Here is a 21,836-nt window from a genome sequence, read left to right on the forward strand (position 1 = left end):
TCCACGAGGGACAGGTGGCGTGGCACGGTCCAACTACTTGGAGTGTTCCTCGGGTGCGTGGCCAGACCCATCCTTCGCAACACCGGGGAAAGGTAGAACCTCAGCACGTAGTGACACTTGGTGTTTGCGTACCGAGGGTCTACGCACAGCTTGATGCAGCCGCACGCAAAGGTGGCCATCAGTATGAGCGTGATGTTGGGCACATTTTTCCCCCCCTTATCTAGAGGCTTGTACATCACGTCCCTGCAGACACGATCCATTTTTTAAATTCCATCAGCTTTTTTTTTTGCAAAAATATACTTTATTCATAAAATATTTTCAAGAACATTCCAAACCATTTCAAAATCACCATCACAAAAGTACAATCAGGTTCAACTTTTACAACATGTATCACGAGGTGCATCAATACAATCAATGAATATTACAATCATTTGCAAACATTCATTTTGAGCTGTACAGCCCGGGGGCTCTAAACAGTTCCCAGTCCCTCGATCCTGGGAGAACCCCCCATTTTAAAGCATTTATTCTCTTACCAAAACTGTTGTCTCTGAGAGTCCCACACTTTGGTCTGCTCCTTCATACTCACAGTGTGCAGAAATTGCCTCACTTTGGATGGGCTGAGGAAACTGTCCTGAACTCCCCATTGGAGATGTTCCGCTCAGGTGGCATCTGGGTGTTCGTGCAGAGAACGGGATTTGAAATGTCCTTTGTTGGAGAAGCTTCTCCAATCCTCTCCCCCTCTGGGGCGTTGCTGCTCCCGGCTTCCCGGAGCTGGAGTGCACTGAGCGCCTCACTGCTCCCAGATTCCTGGGGCTGGGGTGCGCTGGCCTCTTCAGGTTGTGGGCAAAGTTGGGGTGCACTGGTCTCCTCATTGTCTCCGATGTTCTGGAGCTCGGGTGTCTCGTCCTCCAACTCCCTAGAGCTTTCCTGCTTCTTCTGTGGGTGCCGCCCTGGCCCTTCTTCGTCCGAAGAGCAGCTGCCCTTGTCATCTGTGTCGGATGGGAGATGCCTCTTGCCACTTGTCTGGGAAGTGGCTTGGTCCCTTCTTAGCCCCTTCTTCCTTTTGGCTCTCTTCACCAGCTGCCACTCCCCCTGCTGATTTTCCACTGCTGCCTCCTCCTCCATTGATTCGCTCTCCTGAGGCGTGAGAGGTTCAGGGGCAGTGCTGTTGATTGGCTCTCTGCTGCTTCAATCTTTTCCTCCACCTTGTCTCTCTCCCTGTCCTCCTTTGTCCCGTTGTTCTCACTGGGGGCCATGGTGGTTGCAGTGTTGCAAGTGTCCTTGGTTGTAGTGACACGAAGCATTTCCTCTGCTTCCCCCTCGTTGGCTTTGGCTGCTTGTGCATAAGTGAGGCAGCGTTTGGGGCAGGTCCTGTAGAGGTGACCTGCCTCGCCACACAGGTTGCAGCACTTAGTCTGTTTGCAGTCCTTTGTCTGGTGCCCTTCCTGTTTGCAGTTCTTGCAGAGGGCGGCACTGCAGTTGGCTGCCACATGACCAGACTTGCCGCATGAGCGACAAAGTTTGGGTTGCCCAGCGTAGACAAGGTAGCCACGGCTTCCCCCGATAGCGAAGCTGGAAGGAGGGTGGAAGATGGCTCCCTTACCGTCGGTCTTGAGCGTGACCTTAACCTGGTGTTTGCATGTCCAAATCCCAAAGGCATCTCTAACCTCGGTGCAGCTCCCAACCTTGTCGGCGTACCTGGCGAGGAAGGTGAGTACATCGGCGACAGGGACATAGGGAATGTAGAGCTGCACCATCACCACATGATCCCGTTGCGACGGCAGAGCAAAGAGTGGCTCCACCGTCAGGATCTTGATCTCCAGCAGGTCTCTTTTCTCCTCGAACACCTTCAGGAACTTGACGCAGGCAGCAACATTCCTGAAGGTCACGTCGAAATATCCAGCGCCTGGGAAGTCCTGCAAGGGAGTAGATCTCCTCTGCTTCAAATCCACACGCCTTCAACAGGATCCGCTTGATGAAGAAGGCCCAATCCATGGGTGCTCCTCCTTCGCTGTCCTTCACCGTGACTCGGACGGTGTTAGGTACCCCATGGTATGGGGCTCGACTGGTTATAGCCATCGCTTCACGACCTTGCCCTGGGAGAACCATGATCATGGTCTCTCCCCTGCCAGGTAAATTCCATCAGCTGCCCTGGTGGGATTTGATTATTGTAGAGAAATAGTCTGGGCCACTGGATTACTAGTCAGGTGATATTACCACTACTGCCACCCTCTCCTCAGTATAGCTGACAAGAAACACATCTTCAAAGGAGCTTCCATTTATAATAAGCACCTAAAATTCCAGCATCTTCTGTTTTTTCAGTTCAGGTTTCAAACCTTGTGCAACATTCTTTTTTGTTCCGCTGCAGAGCAAGTCAATCCCTGGGTCACGTGATTGCCGGTAAAGGCTGACAGCTGCGGGCTTTGTGACGTCACCGCCAGGCGCTGTCAGTGACAGGCCTGGGGCCCGCCCTGTCCCGCCCTGTCCCGCCCACCTGGCGTCCTTCCGCGCCTGCCAAGAGGTTACTCACTGTCACCGGGCTTTATGGAGGCTGACGGGAAGCTGGCAGAGCAAGTTCCGCATCTGCGCAGCAGTAAGGGTTGGCAAAAACAGAATTACCTGGAAAAAACTCAGCAGGTCTGGCAGCATCGGCGGAGAAGAAGAGAGTTGACGTTTCGAGTCCTCAGGGGTTGGCGATGGTTGGGGAGGAAGTAGCTTAATTTGTATGGGGGAACTAGGTATTGTTCTCCTCTACCTCCCCCCCCCTAATGCAACAGCGAACATTTTCACTCACCGACATCAGGTAAGATGCCGGAAGGGAGAGAAATAATGAGCAGGTGCATTGGCTCCGCAGCTGTTTGTTGGGCAGGGGCTGGGTGAGGTCTGTTGTTTTGAGTATTGAGGTGTTGTAAGTGTGAAGTTTTATTATTAAACATAGGTAACCTCCTTGAAAGTTCCTGGTGCGATGCAGAATTGTCTTGTTTAAAAAAAAAGTCAAGGTGACTTATTTTGTTAACGTGATTAAAATCATAGTTTGTGTAACCCATAGGAAAGGGGTTTCGCACACCAATTTTTTATTCCTGCTAATCAGCTCGCCCAGTATTGGCGGGTGGAAACGTTAGCATGTATGTTCCAGCATTAACGGTTAAAATGTTCAATTTATTGGGTCACGTGAAAAGAAACTGTTTAAAGCCAGCCAGAATCGCAGGGCGAACGCATATTTAAAGAGAGTGTTGGATTTCTGAGGCGCTGTTCATGGAAAAGATACTTGACAAACTTTCTAATCGTGCTTGTTTTTAAAGGCTATTTTTTTTGGAACAGATCGTAGCTTTTCTGTACCGGATTCTTGTTTCTATTTCACTGTAATGTTCAGGAATAGGGTTACATTAACTGCATGTATATCAATGACTTGCATTTCCCTAAGATAAAAGCAAAATACTGCGGCTGCTGGAAACCTGGAATAAACACAGAAAATTCTGGAAAAGCTCAGCAAGTCTGACAGCGTCTGTAGAGTGAGAAACAGAGTTAACGTTTCGAGCCTCTGAAGAAGGGTCATACAACTCTGTTTCTATCTCCACATATGCTGTCAGACCTCCTGAGTTTTTTCAGCATTTTCTGTATTTACTTGCATTTCTCTAACGTTTTTAATAAAATGTACCAAGTGTGCACAGAAGAGGAATGATGGCCAAGGAATAGGAGTTTGAGGCGACTGAACAGATATGAATTGAGGTGACAAGTGATGGGACTGACATGAAGAGTTCCAGAGCAGGACAAAAGTTTCTACGATGATTGGTGGACCAAAGCATGAGACGGGAAGGATGAAATGATACACAGAAAGATATGGACAAGGGATGCTGGGACACGTAAAACGGGATGAAGCTATGAAATTTGAAAATAGTATTTGAAAATGCTACAGTTATCTATTTCATCAAAAAGAAATCAATAACCAGCAGAGCAGAGCCGCACCTATTTTGGGTGAACTGTGGCTAGGCAGTCTGAGTCACCTACAGCTTGGATACTATGTTTTACATTGTGGTTCATTGATAGTCACAATTGATTGGTTGTGCCAGTCAATAGTGAAAGACATGCCAGAGTTAGACGGACGGGTGGTTTTAAATAGATTAGAGATGTCTTGGTTCTTTTAAAGCTGTGCTTTTATATTATTTCACACAAGCTCCATTGGATTAGTTGTGACTGATGACTATTAGGATAGTAGAATTTTTTTTAAAAAGGGATAAAAGTTAACTCTTCAAATTAAAATGTTTATGTACAAATATCCAATCCAGTATATTCTTAACTCTGATTTGCTGTATGAAGAAATTCTTGAAAATGAATTTGCACAAAATTAAACCAACTTCCCTTCCTTTTTATCTTGCACCATTCCCCAATACTAGTTTTATGACTCCTTTGACGTATCCCAACTCTGATCTTTGAACCAGCTTTCAGGGTTTAGTTATTCTTATTGGCTTATTATCATTTATGTTCAGAGCTGTTTCATAATGGTTAATTATTATTTATTTATTTGTTTATTTGAGACCAGAACCAGATGAGCCATGAATGAAGGAGTGGGCCCCTAAGTACTGTGTTCCTGTTATCCAATCCACCCATTTTCATTTCTCATCAAGCTATTGAAACAGTGTTTCACTAAGGCCTACATGCTAATTAAATTTCACCGTTAGCAAACATTCCTTAATTAGGCATGGTCAATGGAAAGATTTAACACAGCTTCGAAGTATATCTTCATTACGGAGACATGACTGCAGGAGAACATGGATTGGGACATGAATATTGAAGGTACAGGATATTTTGGAAGAACAGGAAGTGAAGAAAAGGTGGAGGGGTGGCTCTGTTCATCATGATGGTATTAGCACAATAGAGAGGGATGATCTAAGTTCAGGAAACCAGGATGTGGAAACAGTTAGGGTAGAGATGAGAAATGGTAAAGGCAAGAAGTCACTTTTGGGAGTTGTGTACAGGCCCCTTAACAGTAACCACATGGTAGGATGGAGCATCGAGGAAGAAATAATTGGAGCTTGTCAGAAAGGCACGGCAATAATCATGGGAGATTTTAATTTACATATAGACTCTCAATCAGATGGGCAGACATACCCTAGATGAGGACCACATTGAATCTTTTCGGGATAGTTTCTTAGAACAGCATGTTATGGAGCCAACCAGAGAGCAGGCTATACTAGACCTGGTAATGTGCAATTAGATGGGATTAATTAATGATCTTATAATGAAGGCGCCCCTAGGTAGCAGCAACCACAGTATGATTGAATTTTACAATCAATTTGAGGGAGAGAGGAGTGGGTCTGAGACTAAGTTTTTAAACTTAAATAAGGGCAATTATGAGGGCATGAACCCTGAGCTGGCGTAAGTGAACTGGCAAATTAGGTTAAAGGATAGGTCAATAGAGATGCAGTGGCTAATTTTTAAGGGGATATTTCAGAATGCACAGAATAGATACATTCCAACGAGTAAGAAAAAGTCCAAGGCACTATCCTTGATTAACTAAAAAAGTTAAAGATGGTATTAAACTTAAAGAAAAGGCATATAACTGTACTGCAGGTCAGAAGATTGAACAGAATATAAGGAACAGCAAAGAATGACTAAAAGACTAATAAGGAGGGAAAATTAGAGTATGTGAGAAAGCTAGCCAAAGATATAAAAATGGATAGTAAGAGTTTTTATAAACATTTAAAAAAGAAACGAGTTAACAAAGTAAGCGTTGGTCCTATAGAAAATGAGTCCAGAGAATTGATGATGGAAAATAAGGAGATGGCAGATGAATGGGACAGGAATTTTGCATCAGTTTTCACTATAGAGGATACAAGTAACATCCCAGAAGCAGCTATAAACCAGGAAATGGAAGTGGGGGAGGAAATCCGGAAAATTACAGTCACCAGACAAGTAGTACTGAGTAAATTGTAGGAGCTGCAGGCTGACGAGCCCAGGTCCTGATAGACTAATTCCTAGGGTCTTAAAAGAAGTGTCTAGTGAGATATTTGATGCATTGGTTTTAATTTTCCAAAACTCCCTAGATTTGGGCAAGGTTCCATTAGATTGGAACATAGCAAATGTCACTCCATTATTCAATAAGGGAGGGAGACAGAAAGCAGGCAACAACTGGCCAGTTAGATTAACATCTGTCGTGGGGAAATGTTAGAAGCTATTATTAAAGAAGTTATAGCAGGGCACTTGGAGAAGCTCAAGGTCATCAGGCAGAGTCAACATGGTTTTGCGAAAGGAAAGTCGTGTTTAACCAACTTATTGGTGTTCTTTGAGGAAGTAACATGTCCTGTGGATAAAGGGGAACCAGTGGATGTACTGTACTTAGATTTCGAGAAGGCATTTGATAAAATGCCCACATCAGAGGCTATTGTGGAAACTAAAAGCTCATGGTATAGTGGGTAACATATTGGCATGGATAGAGGATTAGCTGGCTAACAGGAAGCAGAGAGTAGGCATAAATGGGTCTTTTTCCAGTTAGCAAGGTGTAACGAGTGGTGTGCCACAGGGGTCAGTGCTGGGACCTCACCTGTTTACAATTTATATAAATGACTTGGATGATGGGATTGAAGGTATGGTTGCTAAATTTTCCGATGACACAAAGGTAGGTAGGAAAGTAAGCTGTAACAAGGACATAAGGAGGCTACAAAAAGACATAGGTTAAGTGAGTGGGCAAAGATCTGGCAAATGGAGTATAATGTGGGAAAATGTGAAATTGTCCATTTTGGCTGGAAGAATAAAAGAGAAACATATTATCTAAATAGAGATCGCAAAGCTCTGAGGTGCAGAGGGATCTAGGTGTCCTAGTGCATAAATCACAAAAGGCTAGTATACAGGTACAGCAAGTAATTAGGAAAGCTAATGGAATGTTATCATTTATTGCAAGGGGAACTGAATGAAAAAGTAGGGAGGTTATGCTTCAGTTGTATAATGTGGGTAAAAGGCATTGAAGTGTTCGATCAGCCATGACCAAATTGAATAGCGGAGCAGGCTCAACAGGCTGAATGGTCATCTATGTTCCTAGGATGTTTGCTCTTGTGGGAGAATCTAGAACTAGGGGTCACTGTTTAAAAATAAGGGGTCGCCCATTTAAAACAGATGAGGTGAAATTTTTTCACTGAGGGTCGTGAGTCTTTGGAACTCTTTTCCTGAAAAGGTGGTGGAAGCAGAGTCTTTGAATATTTTTGAGGTTGATAGATTCTTGGTAATCAAGGTGGTGATAGGAGGTAGGTGGGATGCAGAATTCAGGTTACTATCAGATCAGCCATGATCTTATTAAACGACGGAACAGGCTCAGTGGGCTGAATGGCTTACTCCTGCTCCTTGTTCATATGTTCATATAGCTGTTTTTATCTTCAATCTCACATTCTGCTGTGGGCCTCATAGCCAGTCTTCCTCTGTGGCATGAGTGTTTTTTTGGCAGCATGGTCCAATGGTTCATTCTTATCTGTGAAAGACAGCTTGCAGATTCAGCAGTACAATTTACTTTGAAAAATGATGTTTTGGCCTTGCAAAGCATGCCGATATCTAACGCTTGGTCAAGCTTTTAAGTTTAGTCAACTCATATCATACCTGTACTAGCCTCCTTAATTGGGTAACAATACATCAACCATGTTGAACAAAGAGAAATAAGGCACCTCAGCCGAAGAAGATCTTTGGTTCTGTGCAAAAGGAACAAGTTGAATTGAAGGGATTCCAAAAGGGAGTTTTAATAGAGAATAACATGCAGCTGGTAAATAATGATACGTTAAAGGTTATTGTGGCGAGGCAGATTAGAGAGGGCAGCATATTGGAGAGGTTGGGTGGATTAAGAGAGGATGATAAACTTTTTAAAAAAGATAGGGACAGTGCATAAGGAAAAAAAATCATTAACAATGTCAAGTGGCCACATGGTTCTAATCGCTTTGGCACTCAGCAGAATAGTTCCCAAAGGTTTTCTACCCCTCGCTTTTAGTGTAAAAACAAGATAAATATTCCTCGCCATTTACTGAAACGAGGTTGAAAAAGATGTAGTGAATTCACTGAAGTTAATTCTGAAGCAACTCTTCAAATAGTTTTACCTGTAGGTCACCTTTAAACCATGGGGTTACTAAGCTGATGTTTGCGAAAGAAAATGTTAAGTGTTCGTAAAAGCTTGAAAATCAGAAATTTGGAACCTTCCTGTTAACCCTAACTGGAAATTGGTCAGTTTTTTAGTGCTAAATTGCTATTAAAAGACCACAATCGGAAATGAAAGTTCTGGCCAATTTGATGTTCCACAAAGCATGGTGTATGTTTTACCCAAGAAAGTGCAGTTAAAATTAATTATAATCTAACATATTGTGATTAATAGCTTTTAGTTTAAAATGTGACAGGATTGCAATTAATTAAGTTATTACATTTCAATTAAACCTTAAATATTAGCAACATGAGGAATCTACTGTATATAGTTCACATCAGTCATAATGCCTTCCGTTAGAAAATTAAGCCTAACGAGACCATCAACTTGTTCTGCTATATATGTTTGTGCTTTTAAATATATATATCTAAATGAAAGATTATAGCTCTGTAACCAAATTTCTGGTTTAAGGTTTGTCATTATTCAGGATAACTTCTGTCGAGCTTGTTACGACCAGTCCCCAGGCGAGGTCCCCCAGTTTATGATCTCGGATGAGATACCCCAAATTGTTATGCTCCCGGGTGTGGAGGGATGAACTGGCTCCCCTTCTTCATTCAACCCCCTGATTTGGTCGCAACAATTTAAAAGGATCCCTTCCCTTCTGGATACCTTTTCCCAGTTCAAATCACAGAATCACACAGTGCAGAAGAGGCATTTCGGCCCATCGAGTCTGCACCGACACGTGAGAAACACCTGACCTACATACCTAATCCCATTTACCAGCACTTGGCCCATAGCCTTGAATGTTATGACGTGACAAGTGCTCATCCAGGTAATTTTTAAAGGATGTGAGGCAACCCGCCTCCACCACCCTCCCAGGCAGCGCATTCCAGACCGTCACCACCCTCTGGGTAAAAAAGTTTTTCCTCTCAACCCCCCTAAACCTCCTGCCCCTCACCTTGAACTAATGTCCCCTTGTGACTGACCCTTCAACTAAGGGGAACTTAGTTGCTCCCTATCCACCCTGTCCATGCCCCTCATAATCTTGTGCACCTCGATCAGGTCGCCCCTCAGTCTTCTCTGCTCCAACGAAAACAACCCAAGTCTATCAACCTCTCTTCATAACTTAAATGTTTCATCCCAGGCAACATCCTGGTGAATCTCCTCTGCACCCCGTTCAGTGCAATCATTGTTTTATATTTTAGAAGAAGCCAATTTAACAGGCTTTCTTGAGTCAAAGAAAGAATAAGTTTATTAATTACTAAAAACCTGAGGAAAAAATTTAAAAAACGCAACACATAAACATATGCAGATTAGAAATGAGTTGAGTTAAAAATAAAAGCTAAAAAGACATACGAATCCGTCTTTAGCTTGACCGTGGGGAGTACCTGGCGAAACGTTGTGGCCGTTGAGCGATTCTGGTAGAGGTGACTTCGGCAGTTGAGCAGTTGGTTTGGAGCATTTGGTTCTACAGGTTAGCTGAAGGAGTTGTCCTGTTTCCTTTTTGACTGTGGCTTTGATGACTTGCCTCCAGCCAGAGAGAGAGAATACTTTTACCTGCAAACCGCAGGGATGCCTAGTTGCTGTTCTTCTGCTGTGACCTTCACAGCACTCACTCGCACCCCAGAACTGGCAGCTGGCATTTTAAACCCTTTCCTTGTGTATTCCTGGAAGGGAAAAAAAACATGTCTTTCACCCAGCATTTGCTTTCTTTTCAACTCAGATCATGTCCACATTCTGACACACAACTCAACAAGGGATGGTTTCTGCTGAGATGTGATAATCCATCTCCATTTTCTCCACAACCACAGGAAATTAGCATTCAGTCTTTTGCATTACATCTCCCCCTTTCAAGTGTCTCTGTCTGAAGTAGGCTTTGACACCTTTTGAGATGCAACATCCCAGAACCTCTCTGGATTGGTTGGTCAAATATAATCCACATAGGAATTTTCCAGAAAGTGTTTACTTACAGTCGTAGCCAGCTTTTGTTTGTATGTCCTTTTTTTAAAAAACACATGTCTTCCTCAAAAAGTTCTTTATGCCCTGGCTGTGATCCACTATCATGACAAGCCACAAGCACCTGACAAATTAACTCTGTTATCCCTGCAGTAGCAGCCATGTTGGATACTTAGTAACAATATTCCACTTGGAGAAGTAAATGAAAAGCAGGCAAAAGCTGAAGGAACCAAATCAAGAAACAGCAAAGAGAGTTGAATAAGTATCAGGTAATACAGAATTTACAAGCTTAAAATCATATGCTAGTTGATTTGTCTGCACTTTAGTGTAATATATTTCAACGGGTAAAGAATCACTAGATTTGTCTATAGGTTTGAAATTCTTTCAAAGTTGATTGGAGGGAATGTTATCACACTGGAAAGCAGCACTGGTTATTTAATTCCTATTCCTCTTGATAAGATCTGATAAAATCATCTCATTTATACTGCAGGTCATTTAGCCAATAATGGGGAGAAAAGGTGGCCCAGGTGGAAAATAAGTCTTACTTATCATCTATTTTTGCTTCAAAAAGCTGGTTAATTTTTTTTGAACTTGTGTCTACAAGAGGCAGATCACAAAACTGTACCTTTTAATTACATGATGTAATCAATTGTACTTTATAATAAATTTTATTTTTATCATAGGATGAAACAAGAAGAGTGCTAACATTTTAATCAGCCTTGATGATGTTTAAAATAGTGGGCCTCTTGTACCTTCATCAGTTTCTGAATTCTGGTAAATATGTTACTTTTCAGCTTAAGAGTATCATTAAAATATTTTTCTGCTTCATAGATGTTTTCCACATTGTATCTACTGGAAAAATATTTATTTGAAGGTTTTTTTTTCTCTCCTGAAAAATATCCCATTTATCGTAGTTAAAACCTTTCCTTTCATATTAAGCTTCCAGAATGAAATCTGTTTCTAAATTTAGAAGTATTTGCAAACCATCTCAACGCTGCGTTTGAGAATTTTGGGGAAAATATTATGAATTATTTTAATATTGAAATGTTGCTACCTTGGGTGTTAATCTTGGCATTGTAGTAATACTCCTGCTTCTGAAATGGATAAATGTGGGTTCAAGTTCCTTGCAGAGATTTGAGATATCTAGGTTGACCTTTTAGTGCAGGTTTGCACTGTCGAGGGTGCTGCCTTTTGGATGAGACTTTAAACCAAGGTCTTTGTCTGCCCTCGCAAGTGGACATAAAAGATCAAATCAAGAAAGAGTAAAGGAGCGCTTCTAGCGTTCTGGCCAATATTACTAAAATAGATTAAATTATTTTATTATTTAAAAAAAGGCACCGATAAATAGACTATAGATTAGTCGTTAATGTCATGACTCTTTATAAGACTCTGTTTTGTGTAAAATTGGCTGCCATGTTTCACTACGTTACAAAGTTACTGCACTTCAAAGTACCTTGGTTGGCTGTGAAGCACTTTGGAATGTCCTAATATAGTGATGGGTGTATTCCTAATATTGTTACAGGTGCTATATAAATACAAGCTCTTCCTAAAATTCTTTACTTTCCTTCCTTTCGTAAAAGGGAATCATAAGATAATTGAAAGCTCAGCCTCTACTAGATTGGTTTTGTTTATTGTACCATCCGTTGCTTATAATTATGAACACTGGCAAATTTCTCATGGCCTTACTCGTGTTTATTGGAGGAAATGCTATGTCCTTTAGCTGAGAGGCTAAATGAGCTGAGAGGGGTTGCTGTAACCTTTCTCAAGCCAGCAGTTTCTGTTATTGTTTTATCAACAAAAAAGTAGCAACTGTTAACATTTCAGATAATCCCTTGAGGCATAAAGCTGTACCTTGACCTTTTAGTGGACCTTGCCTTGCTCCACCTTCCTGCTTCTCTTTTGTATTGAACTAAGCTCAAGTGATGCTGCTGTTGCTATCTAACTTTAAAAGTGTGGCTCAAGGCCAAGTCTAGGATTTTATTACACAACCTTTATTGATGCAGGATACCATTCTCAGAGATGCTGAATTTCTGATGAGACATTCAATCCAGGCACTGCCTGCTGATTCAGGTGGCTGATTTTTAAAAACTCCTATGGCATCATTCAAAGAAGGGCTGAGGAGCTCTCCCAATAATAAACTCCAAATTTATCACTGGAGCTTTTCCTCTAGAAAAGAGAAGACTGAAGGGTGACCTGATTAAAAAGGCCTTCAATATTAGGAGAGGGTTCAATAAAGCAGAGGTAACACAGATGTTTTTATTTGGAGGGGAGACCAGAACTAGGGACCATAAATATTACATAGTCACAAATAAATCCATTAGAGAATTCAGGAGAAACTTTTATATCATGAGAGGGGAAATAATGTGAAACTTACCACTACAAGGTGTAGTTGAGGCAAATAACAAACATGTATTTTAGGGAAAGGTAGATGGGTTTAGAAGCACATGTTGATGGAGTTGCATGAAGTGTGGGAGGATGTTCATAGGCTTGTTGGGCTAAGCAGCCCGTTTCTATGTTGTGAATACTATATAATGCTATGCGATTGAAGTAGACTATTAGTTCCACCAATTATAACAAATTGAAGATTACTCCCCCCTGGGCACGCAATGTTAGAATTTAGCATGTGCCTGTCGTTTACTATCTGAACACCGTTGTACTGATTACCGCCAACACTAAGAGGAATTTGAGGTACTTTTATGCATGAGCTTACTTTTGCTATTAGATTTTTTAAATAGCATTTGATCCTTTTACTGATTTTTTTTTAAAATTGTTCCAGTTATTGCTGTACTACTTCCACCTGTCAATCTATCATTTACATCAGAAAACTTCCATCACATCTTAATGTGGGAAGCAGAGACAGATACACCAAACAATACACGCTACACTGTGGAATACTTTGCTTTAAGGTTTGTACCCTCTGGTCTTTTCCAATCTTTTCAAATCTCTTTACTGTGTAAAATAGTTCCAAGGATTATTGACCTGTGGAGATTACAGTGGAGCAGCCTTTAAGATGAGATCAGGAGTGGGAAATATGCATTCAAAGTAAGGGAATAAAATTGCTTATGTATCTTAAGATAAAAGCAAAAAACTGCAGATGCTGGAAATCCAAAACGAAAACAAAAATACCTGGAAAAGCTCAACAGGACTGACAGCATCTGCGGAGAGGAATACAGTTAACGTTTCGAGTCCGAATGACTCTTCATCAGAACTAAGGAAAAATAGAAAAAAGGTGAAATATAAGCTGGGTTAAGGGGGGGTTGGGACAGCCAGAGCTGAATAGAAGGCCAGCGATAGGTGGAGATTGCCAAAAGATGTCATAGACAAAATGACAAAGAGGTGTTGGCGGTGGTGATATTAGCTAAGATATGTGCTATTGGTGACATTAAGGGTAGAAAGCAGGATGAGCAAGGTACAGATAGCCCTAGTGGGGGTGGGGTAGGGGGGAAGGGATCGAAATAGGTTAAAAGGCAGAGGTAAAACAATGGATAGAAATACATTTAAAAATAATGGAAATAGGTGGGAAAAGAACAATATATATAAATTATTGGAAAAAGGGGGATCAGAAAGGGGGTGGGGATGGAAGAGAGAGTTCAAGATCCTCACCAGCTAAATAAGATGCATTAAAAACAGAAAATGCTAGGAATACTCAGCAGATTTGGCAACAGCTGTGGAGAGAGAAACAATTAATGGTTCAGACTGGTGATCCTTTTTGGAGTTCTGCTGAAACCCTTAAAAATGCACATTTTGACCAAGCCTCTTTACTTGGTTTGCTATCTGTTTTTGCCCAACTAAGCCTTTGTGAAGGGTCTTGGAACGTTTGTTAAAGGTGCTATATACACAACAACAATTTCCATTTATGTGCACCTTTAATGTGATGAAATATCTCAAGGCACTTCACAGAAGCGTTATAAAGGAAAGTATAACACCCAGCCACTTAAGGAGATATTGAGTCGGATACTAAAAGCTTGGTCAGAAAGGTAAGTTTTACTAAGTGTCTTAAAGGAGAAAAGTGAGGTGAAGAGAAGTAATTTCAGAGTTTGAGGTCTAGGTAGCTGATGGCACTGCCACCAATGCTGGATGTTATAATTGGGCATGTATAAGAGGCCAGAATTAGAGGAGCACAGGTATCTCGGAGGGTTGTGGGATTGGAAAAGAGGAAGGGGGAAGGCCATTGAGGGTTTTGAGCACAAAGGTGAGAATTTTAAAATCAAGATGTTGCTTGACCAGGAGTCTATGAAGGCCTCCAAGCACAAGGGTAATAGTGAAACCGGACTTGCTGCAAGTTAAGATACGGACAGCAGAGTTTGGATGACCAAGTTTATGGAAGGTAGAATGTGGGAGACCAGCCAGGGGTATGTTAGAATAGTCAGGTTTAGAGGTAACAAAGGCATGAATGTGGGTTTCGGCAGAAGGTGAGCTGAGGTGAAGTCGAGCAACGGTGGCATGAATATGAGGTCGAAAGCTCATTTTAGGATGAGCATATAAATTGTTTTGTTACAGCATGTAAAAATATTTTTACTTAAATCTTACTCTTACCTGAGTTTATAGCAAAATTGCTCCAACATATTTGTAACCAAGCTACCCTCCTTTTTTGCATGTAGCAGGAGAGAGTTGATGAACAGCTAATGAATATTGTAATGGTACTGTCCATTATTGCATAATAAGTACAGAAGTGTTTAATGAATAACAATTCATCTAAATCACTTGATTACAAAAAGTCCCAGAAATGGGGACTATAGTGCAATCTTGTAATTTATTTTTCTAAATCCTACTTGAAATTTCTAAACTTCCAGATACACTAAATTAGTGGGGAAAGTCAATACTGAAACATAGAAAATAGGAGCAGGAGTAGGCCATTCGGCCTCTCGAGCTTGCTCCGCCGTTCATCACGATTATGGCTGATCATCCAACTCAATAGCCTGCTCCCACTTTCTCCCCACATCATTTGATCCCTTTTGCCCCAAGAGCTATATCTAATTCCTCCTTGAAAACATACAATGTTTTGGTCTCAACTAATTTCTGTGGTAGCAAATTCCACAGGCTCACGACTGTCTGCGTGAAGAAATTTCTCTTCATCTCAGTCCTAAATGGTCTACCCTGTATCCTCAGACTGTGACTGGACTCCCTCACCATCAGGAACATCCTTCCTGCATCTACCCTGTCTAGTCCTGTTAGAATTTTATAGGTTTCTATGAGATCTCCCCTCTTTCTTCTGAACTCCAGCGAATATAATCCTAACCAACTCAATCTCTCCTCATATGTCAGTCCTGCCATCCCAGGAATCAGTCTGGTAAGCCTTTGCTGCACTCCCTTTATAGCAAGAACATCCTTCCTTGGATAAGGAGACCAAAACTGTACACAATATTCCAGGTGTGGTCTCACCAAGGCCCTGTATAATTGCAGCAAGACATCCTTGCTCCTGCACTCTAATCCTCTCGCTATGAAGGCCAACATACCATTTGCCTTCTTTACCGCCTGCTGCACCTGCATGCTTACCTTCAACGACTGGTGTACGAGGACACCCAGGTCTCGTTGCACATTCCCCTCTCTCAATTTATAGCCATTCAGATAATCTGTCTTCCTGTTTTTGCTACCAAAGTGAATAACCTCACATTTATCCACATTATACTGCATCTGCCATGCATTTGCCCACTCACTCAGCTTGTCCAAATCACACTGAAGCATCTCTGCATCCTCCTCACAGTTCACCCTCCCACCCAACTTTGTCATCTGCAAATTTGGAGATATTACATTTAGTTCCCTGATCTAAATCATTAATATATATTGTGAATAGCTGGGGTCCCAGCACTGATCCCTACAGTACCCCACTAGTCACTGCCTGCCATTCGGAAAATGACCCGTTTATTCCTACTCTTTGTTTCCTGTCTGCCAACCAGTTTTCTATCCATCTCAATACACTATCCCCAATCCCATGCGCTTTAATTTTACATGCTAATCTCTTATGTGGGACTTTGTCAAAAGCCTTCTGAAAGTTCAAATAAACCACATCCACTGGCTCCCCCTCATCAACTCTACTAGTTACATCCTCTCAAAATTCCAATAGATTTGTCAAAAATGCATGAGTTGAGGCAGGAGGGCATTCATAACCTTGCAGAACCGGCAAATGAAATTCAACTCCGATAAATGTGAGGAAGTACATTTTGGTAGGAAGAGGCGAGAGGTCTCCTATTACTTGGATAGTGCAAGTCTAGGTGGGTAGAGAAACAAAGGGATCTCAGTACAAATACACCAATAACCAAATGTTGCATCACAGATTAGCAAGGCCATAAAAAAGCAAACCAAGCAACAGGCTTTATTTCTAGAAGGATAGAATTGACTAGTAGGGAAGTTATGCTAAACCTGTATTGAACCTTGCTTAGACAACACTTGGGATACTGCATGCAGTTCTGGTCACCATATTATGAAAAGGAAATAAGAGTACTGGAGAGGGTGCGGAGAAGATTTACAAGGATGATAGCAGAAATGCACAGGTATACATATCAGGAAAGGTTTGACAAACTAGGCTTCTTTTCTCTTGAAGGAAGAAAGCTGATGGTTGACCTAATAGAGAGATTTCCAATTATGAAGGTTTTTGATAGAATGGATATAGTGAGAATAACTAGAGGTCATCAATGTAAGATAGTCACCAAGAAATCCAGTAGGGAAATGAGAAGAAACTTCTTCACCCAAAGAGTGGTAAGAATGTAGAACTTGCTATCACGGGTAGTGGCTGAAGGAAATAGAATAGATGTATTTAAGGGGAAGCTAAACGAGCATATGAGGGAGAAGGGGATAGAGGGTTATATTGATAGATTTATATGAGGAAAGATGGGATGGGGCTCAAGTGAAGCATAAACACCAGCATGGACTGGTTGGGCGAATGGTTTGTTCGTGTGCTCTATATCCAATGTAATCTTATAATTGTGCTCTAGTCTAAATTAACTATTTGGCTAGTACTTCTCCTTCACCAAATAGCTGATAGCATAATTTTATTTTTGCATATAACCATTTAAGACATAATAGGTTGAAGCTTTGGCACAACATTGCCTTGATATATCTCCTGTGTTCAAAATGTTTGTTTAAATTCCAAACAGCACACTTGGTTCAGAAAACTACCGGCCAGTCGAGAACCAAACAGATGATCAAAAGATTCCATGGTTTCCTGCGCAAAACTGTTCACTGATCACGAACCGTACATGCGATCTAACTAATGACTTCACTAACATCTATGAATCTTACTTCGCTCAAGTGAAAGCAGTTACAGAAATGGATGAATCCAATTGGGCTCCCTCAGAGGAATTCCAGCCCCTTCAAGACAGTAAGCATGTCATCTTTGTCCTTGGATACATACAGCAGCATTTCTTGAGGCCATAATCATATATGGCTTGCTCATTATATTAATTGTTATTGCAAATGTACAAAGACTTTATTTAAAACTACCCTGTACATATACAGAGAAAGTAATATTTTAAATGATAACACCTTGCCCCTATATACTTTTGCACAAGTTCCCTCTCACTAATTTTTACCTATTTTACCAATTCATACTAGTTTGTACTTTTTCCAGACTTGTGGAAACTTTAATGGGGAAATGTTATTCAAATAAATGTAAATATTAGATAAACAGGCAGGTTTATTTGTTTAACTGTATTTTAAATGTTAACACTAACCCTTGCCATTGCATACTCTGCTCACACTGAAGAGTAAAAAAGAAACTCCTAAATATAAGCCAAATTCCAACTAACTTATTGGTAACTTTAATAAAATTTTGTTTGCAAAAATTGAATGCAATTTTTTTTAGGTTGCATTCATTTCAACAGAGCAAGAATACATCTGATTTTCTTAAACTTGAAAGTTTAAACTAGCTTCTGAAACTGAAAGAAATTTTGATTATTTTGATAATGCGGTCTAATGCTGTTAACTTGTGTGCTTTTACCTCATTTAATTCAGTTTTATTTATCTTCTATAGCAAAAATACGACCAGTTAATGTTCATCTCTCGGAGATCCCTTTTGGAGTCCTTAAAGTTAACTTTGATTTGCCAGCAGTCCCACCATATCTACGTGACTTAGGATTCAAATCGTTAATAGCTATCCATTTGGCATTGTACTACCACATTACCGTATTTAAAAATGGAGAGTTGGAAGAGGTATGATTTTAAAAAATGACTAATAGTCACGTTTTAGAAAAATGCAGTTTTAGAAGTTAATTTCCAAATAACGTGATGGAATGATTTTTTTTGTAACTCTGTTCTGGTTGTTATAAGCACTACTTTGTTTGCTCCCTGGGAAGCCTTCCCTCAAAACACCAGCTAAAACCTGGGAAGCTTAATATGATTGTACAAAAGGGTCAATTTTGAACTTGCAGCACTTGAATCTTTTAAAGTTTTCTTTATAATTGATCTATTGTGTGGAGATCTACAGCTTTCCTGTAGGATGTCTTCAAGTGTAATTAAAAACATTATGCAAAGCATCAAAATTAATTTATAGGTTGAGATTGTGCTACATAAACATGTGTTCCTTCATTCTTTTCTCGTTCAAAAGTTTGTTTACTCAACACTGCTTACTGGAGCTTGGATATGCACCCTTACAGCAGAGGTGCAGTCTGGCTGCAGCAGGTGCTGAAGGTAACTGGGGGAAAATGCCTGAGCATGAAGCATACTGAATAATGCCTCACCAACAAGGAGAGCATGCTCCAAGGCTCTCCGATGTACTGGAGCCCCCAGTATTGGAGGTGGACAGGAGAACAGAGGTTCTCTATCTACAGACACACTGCAAAGGCAACAGAAACAGAGAGCCATTGCAGTCCATGCCAGCAGCGTAGGCCCGAGGACCTGCAGTCACTGCTGTAAAAAAAAATTCAGTGAACTCACACAAGTGATCAAGGTTAGTGAATGCATCTTCGAGTTCTATACCCTGTCAACTGTACCACTAGCTTTGCGCAATGCACCACACCCCCATTGCTAACACACTTAACACTGCTACAAGCCTCACACCCACATCTCACAGCTTGCAACCATTGCCAGCTACCCAAGAATGACAGACACAGAACCTTCCTCCTTGCAGCTCACTTCCCCTCATCCCATAATCTCTTCCAATTTACCAGCTACAAATGGCCTTTGGATGCTCCTCTGGCTTTCCTCCCCTCATTTTAACTCTACCCTTGTGCCTTTCTTCTTTTACATACCCAAGAACTGCAACCAGTGCTGCAGCAGCAAGATGTAGACTGGTGATGAAGAAACACTGTCGCCACCTATTCAATTACTGATGCTGCACAAACTTTAGAGGGTAGTTTAGAGGTGGGATCTGCACATGGTGAGTCACCAGGTACAACTAGCATGCAACCAAGGCAGGGGGATGGTAATACAGGTGTCAGAGAGTGAGGTTGTGCAAGAATTCTGCTGAAGAGGATGCGGTGAGAGCTGAATGAGAACACTTGTGGAATGAAAAATGGTGCAGCATGTGACAACCAATAGCTCAACTACCATTGCAGGACAAGCAGAAGCTGCCTAACATCTGAGTGTTGCAATGGAAACTCAGCTTGTTGCCATGCAAGTGCAAATCGTTGTGAGACACACTCAGACTGCTGCCATCATTGCTGCAGACACCAGTGCTCAAAGGTGCTTGTAGGGTGTCCAGCGATCTGTCCTCCATATTACTAAGATTGCTGAAATACTACTGTGGAGGAATGGTAGTGGCTCCTTAGAGAACAAACCTGTCCTCTCTCAGGATGGCCAGTCAGCTGGCCAGCCCAGACTGCTGTTGCCCATGCTGATGTGGTGCATTCTGAAGTTGGGCTTTGAAAAAGAGTCATACAAACTCGAAACGTTAACTCTGTTTCTCTCCCCACAGATGCTGTCAGGTCTCGTGAGGTTTTCTGTTTTTATTTCAGACTTCCAGCATCCGCAGTATTTTGCTTTAATCAGATTGTAAGACATAATACTTTTGTTGAATGGGGAATTGGGCTCCATTGCAACCGCAGTTAGATGAGCCAATTATGCACAATCCGCCAGAGGGAGGCTATTTTGATTGGCACCTCTTCCTCAGCTGCTGACTGTACACTGGTGACAAGAGCTATCCCCTAATGATGGCGAGGTTGTGCAGCATGCGGCAGAGGACAAATTTTGATGTGCTTTGGCGAGTACTGCAAGGCCCCTCCAGTGTGCTCCAGAAAGCAAAACTGTTGCTTAAACACCTCAGTGGTCTGCTTGATTACGATCCTTGTGAAAACATGGACAGCATCGTATAATGAAATCCACGTGTGATTAGGTTGCAAGCTGAATCATGGAGCAGGGGGGTCAGCAAATAGCCCATGTCACACAGTGGCCACCCCCTAGTTTGTTATGGTGACTTCACAGCAGATGGTACAGCAGACTGGCATAGAATGAAGTCATCATGACTGCTGCCAGGGTAATGTGCTGAGTATAGTTGCACACCTGCTGATGTCAAGAGAGTGGAATCCCTTCCACTTGCAGTACACCTCCAAATTGACATGCAGTATCCGCGGTGAATACAGTCAGTGGCACTCTGCACCATGGGGAAAAGCTGCTCGCTCCACCCTTGCCTGCTCTGAAGCTGCAGTTGTGGCTACAACAAATGGCAGATTTCAGCGAGGACCTCATTGATGAAGTGGAGATATTTCACACACTGTTCCTCACTGAGGTTGAGGTAGGAGAATTTATAAGATCAAAAGAAATAGCAGAAGTAGGCTGTTCGGCTCCTCAAACCTGCTCTCCCATTGATAAGATAGTGGCTGATTTGATTGTGGCCATAACTTCACTTTCTTGCCTGTCCCCATAACCCTTGACTCCCTTGTTGATCAAAAATCTGTCTAACTCGGCCATTAATACATTCAATAACCCAGCCTCCACTGCTCTCTGCAGAAGAGAATTCCAAAGATTAACAACCCTCTGAGAGAAGAAATTTTTCCTCATCTCCATCTTAAATGGGAGACCCCTTATTTTGAAACTCTGCCCCCTAATTCTAGATTTCCCCCATGAGAGGAAATATCCTCTCAGCATCTACCCTGTCCAGTCCCCTCAAAATATTTTATGTTTCGATACGACCATCTCTCATTCGTCTAAACTCCAATGAGTATAGGCCCAACGTACTCCAGATTTGCCCCCTGAAGATCCTGGGTGGATATGTCATCCTGCTGAAAGCCCTTCCCTGTACCCCACCATCCCGCCCCACTTCCTCCTCCTCTTCGAGCAGTTGTTCTCCTCCGTGTCACCTCTGCTCATTCTCCCTGTCATGAAAGGGGGTAGAAACTACTGCACCAATGACTGGTCTGAGCAAAACCCTTGATGTGAGAACCAAGGCCTTCACGTTCACTACCACCCCCTGTAGATTTCAACAACTTTAAATAACTAAAAATTTCCAAATACTTCTAATTCAGAAGCCACAAGTAGAAATCAGCAACTAAGCTGAAGGCCTTTTAAATTTCGCTGGTGGTGTTGGAGAGTTGGGGTCCTTCCTGCTACTGAATGTATATTCAGTTGTGTATGATTAAGAGTTAATTGGAGCGCTCAGGTCAAAAATTACACTTACGACGTCAGATCAGCACTGCGCACTGACCTGCCTACCCTGTACACCACCATTGTAGACTCTTAGTACTTACACTGGAGACCTACTCGAAATGGCATTCAGGGCAGTCTGTACCAGAAGTGTGTGTTGTAATTGTCATCATGATACTGAAACATCACCCATAGTGCTGAAAATACAGGTGGTGTGCAACCAAAGTTTATGAACTTACTCATGCCATTAGTGCAT

At 41.8% G+C, this 21,836-nt stretch overlaps 1 protein-coding gene across 4 annotated transcripts in view; it reads left to right on the plus strand.

The window, feature by feature from the left end:
- The first annotated feature begins 2,543 nt into the window (after positions 1-2,543).
- Positions 2,544-21,836, plus strand: part of LOC144691757 (interferon alpha/beta receptor 2-like) — a 31,469-nt gene continuing 12,176 nt past the window's right edge. For 2 of the 4 annotated variants that reach the window (XM_078560188.1, XM_078560191.1), the window contains exons 1-6: positions 2,593-2,803; positions 10,220-10,335; positions 10,750-10,840; positions 12,843-12,972; positions 17,161-17,384; positions 18,036-18,214. In XM_078560188.1, the coding sequence (XP_078416314.1) occupies positions 10,789-10,840; positions 12,843-12,972; positions 17,161-17,384; positions 18,036-18,214 (585 nt within the window). In that variant the 5' untranslated portion in view covers positions 2,593-2,803; positions 10,220-10,335; positions 10,750-10,788. Of the gene's footprint in view, positions 2,804-10,219; positions 10,336-10,749; positions 10,841-12,842; positions 12,973-17,160; positions 17,385-18,035; positions 18,215-21,836 lie in introns of all 4 variants that reach the window. The other 2 variants (XM_078560190.1, XM_078560189.1) reach the window with 2 other exon arrangements.

Source organism: Cetorhinus maximus, chromosome 16, assembly GCF_964194155.1.
Source record: "Cetorhinus maximus chromosome 16, sCetMax3.hap1.1, whole genome shotgun sequence".
Classification (NCBI taxonomy): domain Eukaryota; kingdom Metazoa; phylum Chordata; class Chondrichthyes; order Lamniformes; family Cetorhinidae; genus Cetorhinus; species Cetorhinus maximus.